Genomic DNA, 12,402 nt, shown 5'->3' with positions numbered 1-12,402 from the left:
TCATCTTTCCATTAGTATGAATATTTTTGCCTCTATTTAAAAAATGCTACACAGTATTAAATACTATGGATAAGATGGAGGGAGGGAGGAGAATGGGGGGAAAAGGCAATACTTTTAATCGACATAAAAAAGAAAAGTTAATTGCTGATGATAATATATGGTAATGTCTATCTTGACTGATATGCACCATATTCTTGCTGAGAAAAAGCAATGTTGTATACATTGTAAAGATATATAGTGATCAAATGTAAATAAAAAAATAAAATTAAAATTAATACTATGGGTAAATTGTTGTTTAACAAGTCCCTACTGATAAATATTTAAGTTTTCAGTTTTTTGTTTTTATTAGAAAATTAACATATTTATGTTGACATATTTGTATATCTAGATTTAATCGATAGAATTGTTGGGTCAAAAGTTATGATTCTGAAATTTTATGTTTATTTTCAAATTGTTTTTCAGAGTTTACAACAACTAATTTGAGAGAGAAAGAGAAAATCAGTGTGCCAGTATTCCCACTGCCTTTTCTACATTGGCCTACGAGCACAATATTATAATTTGAGGAGTAGTTTGTTTCTTAACTTTACTATAGTAAATCTCCATGGAGATTTAAAATATTACAAAAGCATGCATGGGGTGCTTTTAATAGACATTTTTTTATGCTGGATGAGGAATTGATTGGAGTCAAATATAGTGAAATATAATCTGTCAGGGCCATGCCATTAGATCTCTCATCTGACTGTGAGTGTTCTAACTGTTTGGACGGTTCTCAGAATGAGTCTGATGAGAATCCCTGTTCCAATGAGAGTGATAATGACTCTTTATATTCAAGATCAAGATCAAGGAAGAAACCCATGCATTCTTCCAGCAAGCAATATCTTCCTTCTCAATGTTTTCCTGTCTGGTCAGAACAAGAAAACAAAGAATACCCAGAGTTTCCAACTTCAGAGGGGGAAAGAGATGTGGGCTCCTCTCAAAACAACCATTTTAGTCTGAGTCCTGAGGAGATTGCTAAGAAAATGAGACCATTGAGAGAGCTGACTATCCAAGAGTTGCTGAGTGAGTTTGGGGATAGTGGGAAGTTCCAACCAAACTCCATGTCTCTGGCCTACTTTAGAGATCAGGTGGTTAGAAAGTTCAGAAGAGCTCTGTATTATTCTGGAATTTGGGTGACATATGTTGAAGGATACAAAACTAAAAAACATTTTTCAGCTAAACATTTCAAAAGAAATCCTGGTTGCCTACACCGGCTGGTCCCTTGGCTGAAACGGGAACTAACAGCTGTTTATGGAGATTATGGCTACACGGTAAAGAGTATCCTAGCCACCATCCTCCATCACATGACAGAATATGATTTGGACAGTGAGTCCTTTGTTCATCTCCTGGAACCTTATCTCCTGCAACACACCCACCATTTCCTGCATGAGTTTATCAGTTTTGTTCATTCACCTTACAATATGGAGACCTATGACCAGCGAGCCATCTATCAATGTTCTGCTGCTTCACCACGAGTCAAACAGAAGTCCATTGCATCAGCTCCTGCTTTATCTTTGCCTAAGGATCATGCTCTACTGATAGCTCACCATGGTGCAAAGCAGTCTAAAAATACTCAGGGTCAATGGAATAGTGAGGAGAGGCTTCTGTCAGGCTTAAAACAGTTTCCAAATGGTAATTCTTCCTTGAAGAAATCTGAAATCCCACCAGTTCATCTCAAAAAGGTAAGCAAAAGGCACATTGGGATCAAAGACAAGGCAGAATTGTGTAGTCACAGAGGCATAATTTCTACTGATAATATGCTCCTGAATTGGGCTACCCTGCAGGAAAGGGACCCACGCTTACTGAATCATGAAAAAAATACTCAAGAGAAAAAGACAAAAGGGATAAAGTTGCTTCCTGGTCATGTCCAGGATCTGCCAAAAAGTGAAACAACGGCACGTACCTTCAGTACCCCAGACATTTCAAATCAGGCACAACCATGTAAGTACAATCTAAGAGAAAGGGCCGCTTTGAGCCCTGACCAGAAGAAAAATTTTGAGGAAAAGGAAGTAGAAAAAAGCAAACACTCAGATTCTTCACAAAAGATCTTCCAAAGCTTGCCCAGAGAAAGATCCTTGATTAACTGCAAATCCATAAAGAGGAATTCCTCTTGGAGTTGCATGTCAGAAAATACCCTTTCTCCTAAGAGAAATGGCAGGAAGCCAAGTTCTTTTAGAAAGAATAGACTGGAGTGCTGGCAGTCCTCCCAATTTGAGGAAGTTGGTTCACATACCAGTAGAAGACTCCGAAGACAATCTAGGTCCACTCCTCACAGATCCAAATCCTGCTGTTTTGAACTTAGATCTGTAAGCAGAGAATCAAGCATTTTGTCTCTGAGAGGAAGTCACAGAAGTGAAGAACTTACCCAGAAGGTATTCTGTGAGCCCTCTAAAGAAAAACACATGCATAGCAATGAGTCAAATTATAGGAGGACATCTTCAAACACAGCGCAATACACAAATCTTTCTTCAACTACTGGGAAAAGGCCCAAGTATCTTTCTAGGGAAGAAAGTGTGTCCCAAGCCAGATGTCACTGGAACAGTCCCGCATGTCGACAGGTTGAGGAACAAGGACCCTCAAGTAAACAAGCGATGAAACAAAAAATCCTATTTCCTAGAGCTAGAAGAATCAGAGCAGTTAAGAAAAAAAAATGCCAGTGTCCAGATACACAAACCACCGAGGAAGACAGTGATGAATTGGGAGATCCTGATGATACAGAGCAAATGAATAGTCTTTCTGAAAGTGCACCCTCCTGCAAGAAGCAAAACCCAAAAAACCCTCAGAATTCAAATCTTCAGAAACATCACTGGGCCAAGAATGAACACAAGGAAACATAATACCAGAAACACAGAGGTGCAAATCGTTTTGAAAGGCAAATCAGCCCACTTACCTAGCCACCAAGGAACTTTGAAAATATAATCTAAAAACATTATTGAAAAGATTTATCATATCACTTTGTAACTGGAACTTAAAGCCTAATGGTTAAAGCTCCTTTTGGAGACACATGTGTATTATTAAATTGGTCATATAGATAAATATTCTTCTGCTCCTTTTTTTATAAACTAAATTCTTTAATGTATGTTACTTAACACAAGAGGATGTTATTAAACAGAAGTGTTATTTTCAAAAATAATATATATTGAGGTCTGTCATGTTCCAGGCCTAATCTATTTTTTCAGTTCCTGGTAAACAGGACAGGTTCACCATCTTAAGATATAGTCATTGCTTTCAAGGATTTCATGGTCTAGTTATTTAGATAAATGTAAATAAATAGGTACAAGTGAACATCCATGGGATTTCTTTCCCCTGTTTTCAGCTTCATGTATTGTAACATATTAGTTGCCCCTACACCCTGGCATCTAAATATCTTCATGGGAAGCTGCCACATTTTCAGATAACTGACTTCACACCCTTAGTAACCTGGTCCAGTGAGGGCAGCTATACCTTAACCAAGCTAATCCCAGTTCTTTGTCCATTAAGTCACACAATCGACAAGTCTCACGGTGACCAAATTACAGTATACCCTGGATTTTTCAAATAGATTCTGAGAAAGAGGGTCATTCTCTCATCTTTGGTGCCAGATGGTGAAAGATGTAAAGTTTGGGCACCTTAAGGCTATATTTCTTAATCTGTGGAAAAAGCCTATAGTCAGAGAAAAACAAGATGAGAGGAGAGTCCTGAGAGCAGGAACTGGTTCTTCTAGAATTTGAGCTGTCATTCTGCCCTTCTGTTGTTTTTATCCTTTTAAACCTTTCCTTAAGTTTTGTGAGTTAATAGATTTCCTCTACGCCTTCCTTATTAAATTAGGATTTTCAGTCACAATCAAGCCATTCACTGAGAAGTGTCACGATCGACATCAGCAACAACTCTCTTGGGAAGGTTTTTTAGGGCTTTCTGAAGAAGTGAAGAGAGAGTAAGAGTTTTCCAAGTGAAATTGTGGGTAAGAGCTACCAAGAAAAATGGGTCATTTGTAGAAAATGAAGAAAAATTTAAATGTCCATTACTCCCCTTCTAGTCTATCTGGGAAATCCCGAGCGATACACTGAAAATAGAAGGTGACAACAAATTGTAACTAAGAATGAAACCAGACTGTCCTGAATCTACAGCAGCTGAAAAGTACTTCAAGGTAGCACAGGATCTGGGCCAGTCCCTGACATGGTGGCCAAAGAGACTGGATCCTACCATGCCTGACCTTGTGGTTGAAGTTCTGAACCTGGCAGCTTGAGAATCATGGCAGGCACTTGTGCATACATGCCCCAAATCCCACACACAGAGAAAGAAATGAAGGAGAAGAGGATTGCAGTGTGACTTCTTCCCCACCCCAGTGTGTGCTCACTTTCTCTCTCCCTCCCCCCTCCTTCCAGCGAGTGTATGTGCCTTCTAGCAAATTTTTCCAAAAATGGTGGAGTGATAGGACTCAACATTTATTATTTATAAATTATTTTACTCTTACAACAAGAGTATAAGGTTGCTTTAATTATGCCCAAGTTCTCAGTGAGGAAAATGAGTTTCAAAGAGGTTGAATTATAACAGTCAACAAACCTGAGAGTCAAACTAACTGCTTATGCTTTGAGTTTTTATAGCTTACAACGGTTGACTGAGTTTTAAAATCTTAACTCACCCATACTTGCGACCCTTAATCATCTAGTCTTCTCTGCTACTGAGAGTATTATTTCACTCAAATATAACATAAGCACCCAGATGCCAAAAGGTCACTTCTACTTATTTGTAAGGATAAAATCCAATTCCTTGTTCCCAAGTTCACCATGACTTGTCCTTTTGGTGCTAATGGAGTTCATCTCAACCAGCTGGGATGAGGCAGGTGACTGATTTACAACACACGTGCTTCAGATTGCACAGTATCTTTCACGGCGTGTGAGTCAGCTACAATCTTAGAGTACCAACACCAGTTTTCATCACTGTCCTTGACTCACTAGTGCTCTTTGGGCTGATATTCCTTGAGTTATATTTCATCTATGTAACAAAAGCAGTTAGGGAAAAATGAGGTGTCTAATGATACTTGAGAGTCATTGTCAGGTGTGTATAAAACAGAATGAGTTATAAGCAATTATACCTTTCCATTGTACATCGTTTAACTAATGTGAATTTATCAATTCCCACAGTTGTTGCTTGGGAAAGGCTTTACATTCTACTCACTGGAATCATTACAGTATCTTCCTAATTGGTTTCCCTGCCTCTGGGTTCATGTCTCCAGATACTCATCCACACTGCTACAGTCACTCTAATACACAAATTTATGCATTTAATTTCCCTGCCTAAAATTCTCCATTGGTCCCTGTTGCACCAAGGTTAAACTGCAAATTATTTCAACATGCATATGAATACATTCTAATCTCAATCCATTTCTCTAATTTTTTGTCTTAGAGACAAAGGTACAAAAGATATGTATATATTTAGGTTATGTAAAGAACTGCTACATGTGCATACATAATTTCTTATCAATAGACTATATTGTAACTTAGAAAAAAACATTCCCTTCACAACCCGTATTTCAGTGTCTTTCATATAGTAATTGTTCAATAAACATATTTCCTGTAATTGCTTTTAATTGGTCTGTATCATTGATCTGTATGATCCTGGATAAACTAACTCCTCTGTAATTCACTTTTTAAATGAAATGGATTAGTTCATTTTTAAAAATAACTTACCTGACGTTCTGTATGTCATTGCCTTGTATTTGAACTTTCCTCACATTTCTCTCACTTATTTAGCTTTTATCACAATGTTGGGGTTTATTGTGGATTTTAAATTATTTACTGGCCTGTGATATGATTTGTATTTGGTAATACTTTGTAAGAGAACCTCTATTTTTTCTTCAATTTCTTTTCCTTTACTTTTCTTAACATTCCAGAGGGCACCTGCACTTATTGGACAGAGAGAGAGAGAGAGAGAGAGAGAGAGAGAGAGCAATTCCTTTGGGAATGGCCACACTACAACCCATCTCCACCATCCCCCCCCCTTTTTGGGGGAAGGAATCTTTTTTTTTTTTGGAGAGGTTTTTGCTATAGGGCATGTGCGCTCACCAGAGAGACAGAGAGAGACAGAGAGAAAGCAAGAAATCACCCCCCGGGGGGAATGGCTATGCCACAATCCCTTCTCCTCCATTCTCCTCTTGGGATCTTAGGCACACACGCACACGCTCCTGGTGTGAGTTTTAAGCCACCGGGTACGGAACGCGAACCATGGTCGACTACGTGGGAGTCCAGCGACATAGCCATTACGCTAACTGCTGGTCCGGAGGACAGAATCTTACACATGCATGTACAAACATCTGGTGTGTTTCTGAAGTCACTAGGTCTGGGACTAAAACCATTCGGTTGACCATGTGGGATCCAGCCACCTTAACCACCACACTATAAGCTGGAACTCAATTTCTAAAAGTCTATGCTTCTTTAGTTATTGATTTAATGTAGTTAAGTAGTCACATCAAAGTGACTAGTGAAATACTGAAAGCAAGAAATTGTACAACTAAGTAGTAATAATGAATTTTGACACATTATTCAGTTACTAGAAATAAAATTTTATTGTTTTGCCTGGAAATGCTGTCATGTACAGTTTTGCCTCGTTGACATACATCTTATTAATGTGAATTATAAAGTACATGAATGCACGTAGCTTCAACAGCTTCAATAATGTTATAATTATGGAACTGCATAGTAGGTGTCATAACAAACACATACGTTATAAATATTTTTATATTTATCAGGAACTCAGAAGCATACATTAAATAAATATAGAATCTTGATGTTAGAACAAGCCAGGTACAGGTGCAGTAGCCTAACTGATTATGCCCATTAATGATCAACTTCTCCTCTACCCAACCCTCTAAGTCTCTTCTAGTCTCTACGGCAACACATTCTTTGCTTTCCCCACCCCCTACTCCCCAAATTTAACAATACTAGTAGAATGTCAGTTCTCAATCAGCCATTTCATGCTGTCAGCCTCGCTTGCAAATTTCTTTGCTCCACTGTAATTTAGAGTCACTTACTTTCTAGAATCCATTCAAAAGATATCTTCTCTCTGAAAGCCTACTTGATATTTTCCTAACTAGTAAACTGTTAGAAATAAATAATTACTTCCTTTGTGCTGCAAACCTCTATGGTAATACCAACCATGCTTATTTTGCTTATACTTATCTTACATGTCTGAGTCTACTCTCCCCTTTTCCTGCTTCAAGAACAAGAGCTTCTTTAACATGAAGGCCAGCCTGGCACATACTAAGTGCTTAGCAAATGCTAAATGGATATATATATAAGAGTGAGAAATCACACCCCAGGGGGGATGGCCACGCCGCAATCCTTTCTCCTCCATTCTCCTCTCAGGAACTTGGGCACGCACGCACATGCACCCATTGTGAGTTTAAGTCACTGGGTCCGGGACTCGAAGTGTAGTCAACTACGTGGGAGTCCAGCAGCATAGCCATTACGCCAACTGCTGGTCCCTGGATAAATAAATATTTAAAAATTGAATTAAGTCAGCTCAGTGGTTGTAAGAGCCACCCTGAGGAAATAATAACTTAAATAGAGCCCCTACTATGAAAGCTGATGTGATGCATTTCTAGCACTCTTTCATATTACCACCTAAAGTCTGTTAACTTTGCCCAGGTAAAGACCAAGGAGATTCTAAAGGCTACCCTTAGATAAATAATCACTCATGTGTTAATATAAAAGACTCTATATGCTATATCAAGACACTTGCTACTTGTTAGAAATTTACATTCAGAGGTGTTAAGCCACATCTGAATCTGCATTTTAATACTGTCCCCCAGTGATTCATATGTCTAATATTTGGAGTGTCATTTCTTTAAAGTAACAGTTAGAAGATTAAACTACAGCTAGAAATTATTTTACCCAAATTTTAAAATACAAGTCTGCTATCTGATAGTAACCAATAGTGGTAACTAACATAAATAAGATTTTAGGTTAAACAAAAGAAAATGAGACTGACAGAATCTAATTAATGTATTGAAGTAGTTTAGTATTTAAAATCATTTCGATAAGTTCTTTGGGAAAATATATTTATTTATAGATATACTATATCACCTTTACATTATATGTGTAAAAATGGTTGGGCCATTTCATACATGGAACATACGTGACTGTCCATACCAAGGCAGAAGTGCAGTGGTCAAGTATGTTTACAAAGCCCATTATGATTGTAAAGAGAATTTAGAAAGTGGTATAGTACAGCAGCTAAAAGCATGCACTCCAGGGCCAGCCTGCCTGGATTTAATTCCTTGCTCTATGCTTATTAATTGTGCAGCCTTGGTCAAGTTATTTAAAACCGTAGTTCCTCAATTTCTGCAACTATAAATGGGAATAATAATAGTATCAAACCCAAAAAGTTGTTATGGAAGATATATATGTATATATATATCTTGCTTAAAACAGTACCTAGCACATAATGATAGCTAGTAGTTAGGTGGATGTACATATACACACATACACACACACACACACACACACACACACACACAGAAATACTCTCCAACTTTCAGTGGTGACCTATACCATTTTGACTTTATAATGGTGCAAATGCAATAGACATTCATTATACCTCAAGAACTCATATAACCATTCTGCTTTTTCACTTGCAGTACAGTATTCAATAAATTATATAGATATTTAATATTTTATTATAAAGTAGGATTTTTGTTAAATAATCTTGCCTACCTGTAGGCAATGAAAGTGTTTCGAACATGTTTAAGGTAGACTAGGGTAACAGTGTTCAGTACGTTAGGTGTATTAAAAACATTTTAAACTTAGGATATTTTCAACTTTTAACAGATTTATTAAGATATGATCCCATTATAAATTAAGAAGCATGTAGAGACAGAGAAAAGAGAAAGAGAAAGCTATTTTTATTTATATTGTCATTATGATGAAAAGTTCGGCAGGTTAAAAAAAAACACAGGTTGTCTGGACACAGAATTAGCCCATCACAAAAATTGAAGAGTATATCATATGGGCTTTTACAGAGAAATTGAATCAATAGGATTTATATATACTCTACAGATAAATATAAGAGAAGATTTATTACAGAAATTGACTGGTTGGATGTGGAGTCCCATGTTATGCCTTATTCAAGTTGGAGACCAAAGAAAACCAGTGGTATAATTCATCTGGAGTCCTAAGCTTGAGACCCCAGGAAGATGGTAGTGTAACTTCCAGTCCTAGACTAAAGGTTTAGGAACTGGGGAAAGAGAGGATACTAGTATAAATCCCAGAATCTGAAGGACTGAAAACCATAAACTTCAATGTTCAAGGGCAAGAGAAAATGGATGCCCTCGTTTAAGGAGAGGAGAGAACTCACCCTTTCGCTGCTCTTTTGTTGTGTTCTGGGCCTCAAAAGAGTGGATGATACCTGCCCACACTGGCAAGGTAGATCTTCACTCGGTTTATTGATTCAAATGCTAATCGCTTTCAGGAATATCCTCCAGAATGCATCCCGAAATAATTTACCAGCGATCTGGACATCTCTTAGCTCACTCAAATGATGCAAAATTTGCCATCACAGAGGCAGAGAATAGAGAACAAATGGCAATTGTGATGTGATAAGTGTGATAGCAGCTCACAGAATGAACAATCAGGAAATAGATATTCAGGAGGGTCAGGATACTCAAAAAGGATGAGAGAGATAGAGAAAAGGGAATCACTGAGCATATATAATGTGTTAGGAACACTGACACATTGTATCAACTCATGGATGAGATCTATATTAACTCCTTATTATAAATGTGGAAAACAAGATGTAGAGAGACAAAATTAATTCTTTAAGGTTTTTTTTTTAATAAAAAAGTAGGTATTAGAGTTTGACATGAACATAGGACTGATGAGATTTCATAACCCTATGTCTCATGCTTACATAAAATTAATTCATTAGCCAATGGGAAATCACTAATCCTGTCCAATACGACCTAAGCCTTTTAATGATTATGAAGGATGATGATGATATGTAGAGAGACAAAATTAATTCTTTAAGGTTTTTTTTTTTTATAAAAAAAGTAGGTATTAGAGTTTGACATGAACATAGGACTGATGAGATTTTATAATCCTATGTCTCATGCTTACATAAAATTAATTCATTAGCCAATGGGAAATCACTAATCCTGTCCAATACGACCTAAGCCTTTTAATGATTATGAAGGATGATGATGATTAGGATGACAATAATGGTGGGCAATGCTAATGTTAAGAACTTACTGTGTGGGCCGCACTTTATTCTAAACATATTGCTTATGCTTCTTGTATTACTATTACCAAGAATCTTATAAGGTGGGTATATTATTATTATTAAAATCTCTATTTTACAGATGAAGAAACTGAAACACAGAGACTTAAGGAATTTGCCCAAGATAACCTGGATAATGTTAACCTCAAGCAACATAGACCCAGCGTGCATGTTTTTCTCCATCTCATTTTATTGTCTACTTATAAAACAACAGAGAAAAAATGTTGACGGAGATGCCATGTTTTCCTGAGTGTGAGCACCTATATGTATTTATTAGAGCACACACACATTTTTAATTCTACCCGTGTGGGTTCATCTGTGTTACTAATGTACCCCTCTCTGGCCTCTAAATTCTTTTTCTTGATCCAAAGAAAAGAGTGCTTTTCTTCTGTGGATACCAGCTGGTATAATTCATGAGAAGGAAAATAGAGTTTTATTTTGGATTCTGTATCTTAAGAATTAAAATCACACTGACGAAGCCTACGGAATTGAACTAAGAAAGAGTAGAGCTACAAAGGACTGACTCTGCCAGTGATCTATTTTCGGAAAGGGAAAACATTTTAAGAAATATGGATGCTTTGCTTTATGCCACAAATTACAGGTAAATCATGAATCATTACAGCTAGCCATAATTCTCTGAAGAGGATCTTAAAATTATCGAAACCAGTTAAAGGTTATTTTCTTCAAAAGTAGCTCCCAAAGTGAAGTGTCAGATTGAGAGCACCGATTGTGTCCTCCACTTTTTCCTTCTCTATTTTTCCATCCTCTCACCAGGCATTTATACTACCTCTATGATGAAAAATTACAGTAATTCCAACTAGAAAGACAGATTGCCTTCACATGTGAGCCAAGTGATTTAATCTTGATTAGTGCTGTCTGAAGTCTTGTCAGATAGGTTAGCGATTGGTCATGTATTTCACAGACTGCTATTAAATCCACTGGGAATTAACATGTTAAATCCATAATCATGCTTTATTGCCTTTATAATCCTGGGTTAACTGAAAACGAAGTTGATTCATTTTTCACATGCTCACCAAAGTGAAGTCATATTTTTCCCTTAACTAGTAATTAACCTTTATGGTTTTATTAACTGCTTTATTAAATTTAAATGAAATGTTTATTGGAGAGAGTTCATGGGAAGTGTAAACCACAATGACAGTGTGGCCCTGGTGATATCCTGTTTCTTGGAACTTCTCTATTAAAAAGGTGCATATTACAAGTAGTTCATTTTTTATCACAAGGTACCAGTGCTTGTAACTTAATAGTGTGATATAATAGAAAGAGCAATGGCTTAGCGTCAGGCAGATCTAGATTCAAATTTGTATCTTATTGTTTACGAGCTGTGTGTGACCTTATACAAATTACCCATGATCTCTGAGCTTCAGTTTCCTTATATGTAACTTATGAATAAGAACACCTATACTCAGACCAATGGTAAAAAACCAGACCATATAGGAGGTGAATAAGCTAGTGGGAAAATATGAAAGTGAGTTCATTTGCAAGGGATAATTTTTATCAAAGAATCTATTTTTAGTTGAAACAGGATATTTTTGTATTGCAGTCATATAGGAGAAAGAGAAAACTAGAAGGGACAGGATGATGTCTGTTCCTAACTTCTCATTTTCCCCAAATAAACTAGATTTGAACCTTATAGAAAGAGAATCTGTGGCATAGACTGCTTATATCTTTCATTAAGAGTCTCTGGGATTATAACTAGCCTAGTCAGTCACCTTACACAAATTAGAAAAAATTGTAAAAATTCTCCTCCCCTCAGGGCAGAGAAATTCATGGATACATGAACTGACAAGCAGGGCTTAACTACTGTACTATGGGACTGGTCCTGTCACTGTGACCCTAATTGTACTCGTAGACTGATAGGACCTTGAGTCAGTAAGGGACCAATTGGGAAAATAGAGATTGCACTATATATTTCAAACAGAGGTATTTGTTTCCATAATGTGTGAAGAGCTGAGGTGAAAAAAAAAAAAAAGAGAGAGAGAGAGAGAGAGAAAGTAGAATAATACAGAGATTAGATTACAGTTCCTATAAGTAAATGTAAGAACAAAATAGAGATACTATGAACAAACCCATAGAGCACTCTACTGATGGAGTTGG

General features: G+C 36.9%; 1 protein-coding gene across 1 annotated transcript; it reads left to right on the top strand.

The window, feature by feature from the left end:
• The first annotated feature begins 466 nt into the window (after positions 1-466).
• Positions 467-3,030, top strand: LOC102486062 (E3 ubiquitin-protein ligase Topors). The gene has a single exon (XM_027774598.1). It carries the CDS (start codon positions 717-719, stop codon positions 2,871-2,873), a length of 2,157 nt encoding a protein of 718 aa, XP_027630399.1. The 5' UTR covers positions 467-716; the 3' UTR covers positions 2,874-3,030.
• Positions 3,031-12,402: the final 9,372 nt, after the last annotated feature.

The sequence above is a fragment of the Tupaia chinensis genome, unplaced genomic scaffold (genome assembly GCF_000334495.1).
Source record: "Tupaia chinensis unplaced genomic scaffold, TupChi_1.0 Scaffold000460_1, whole genome shotgun sequence".
In the NCBI taxonomy this organism is placed as follows: Eukaryota; Metazoa; Chordata; class Mammalia; order Scandentia; family Tupaiidae; genus Tupaia; species Tupaia belangeri.
Note: the sequence above shows the minus strand (reverse complement) of the source record. Positions and strands in the feature narration are given on the sequence as shown.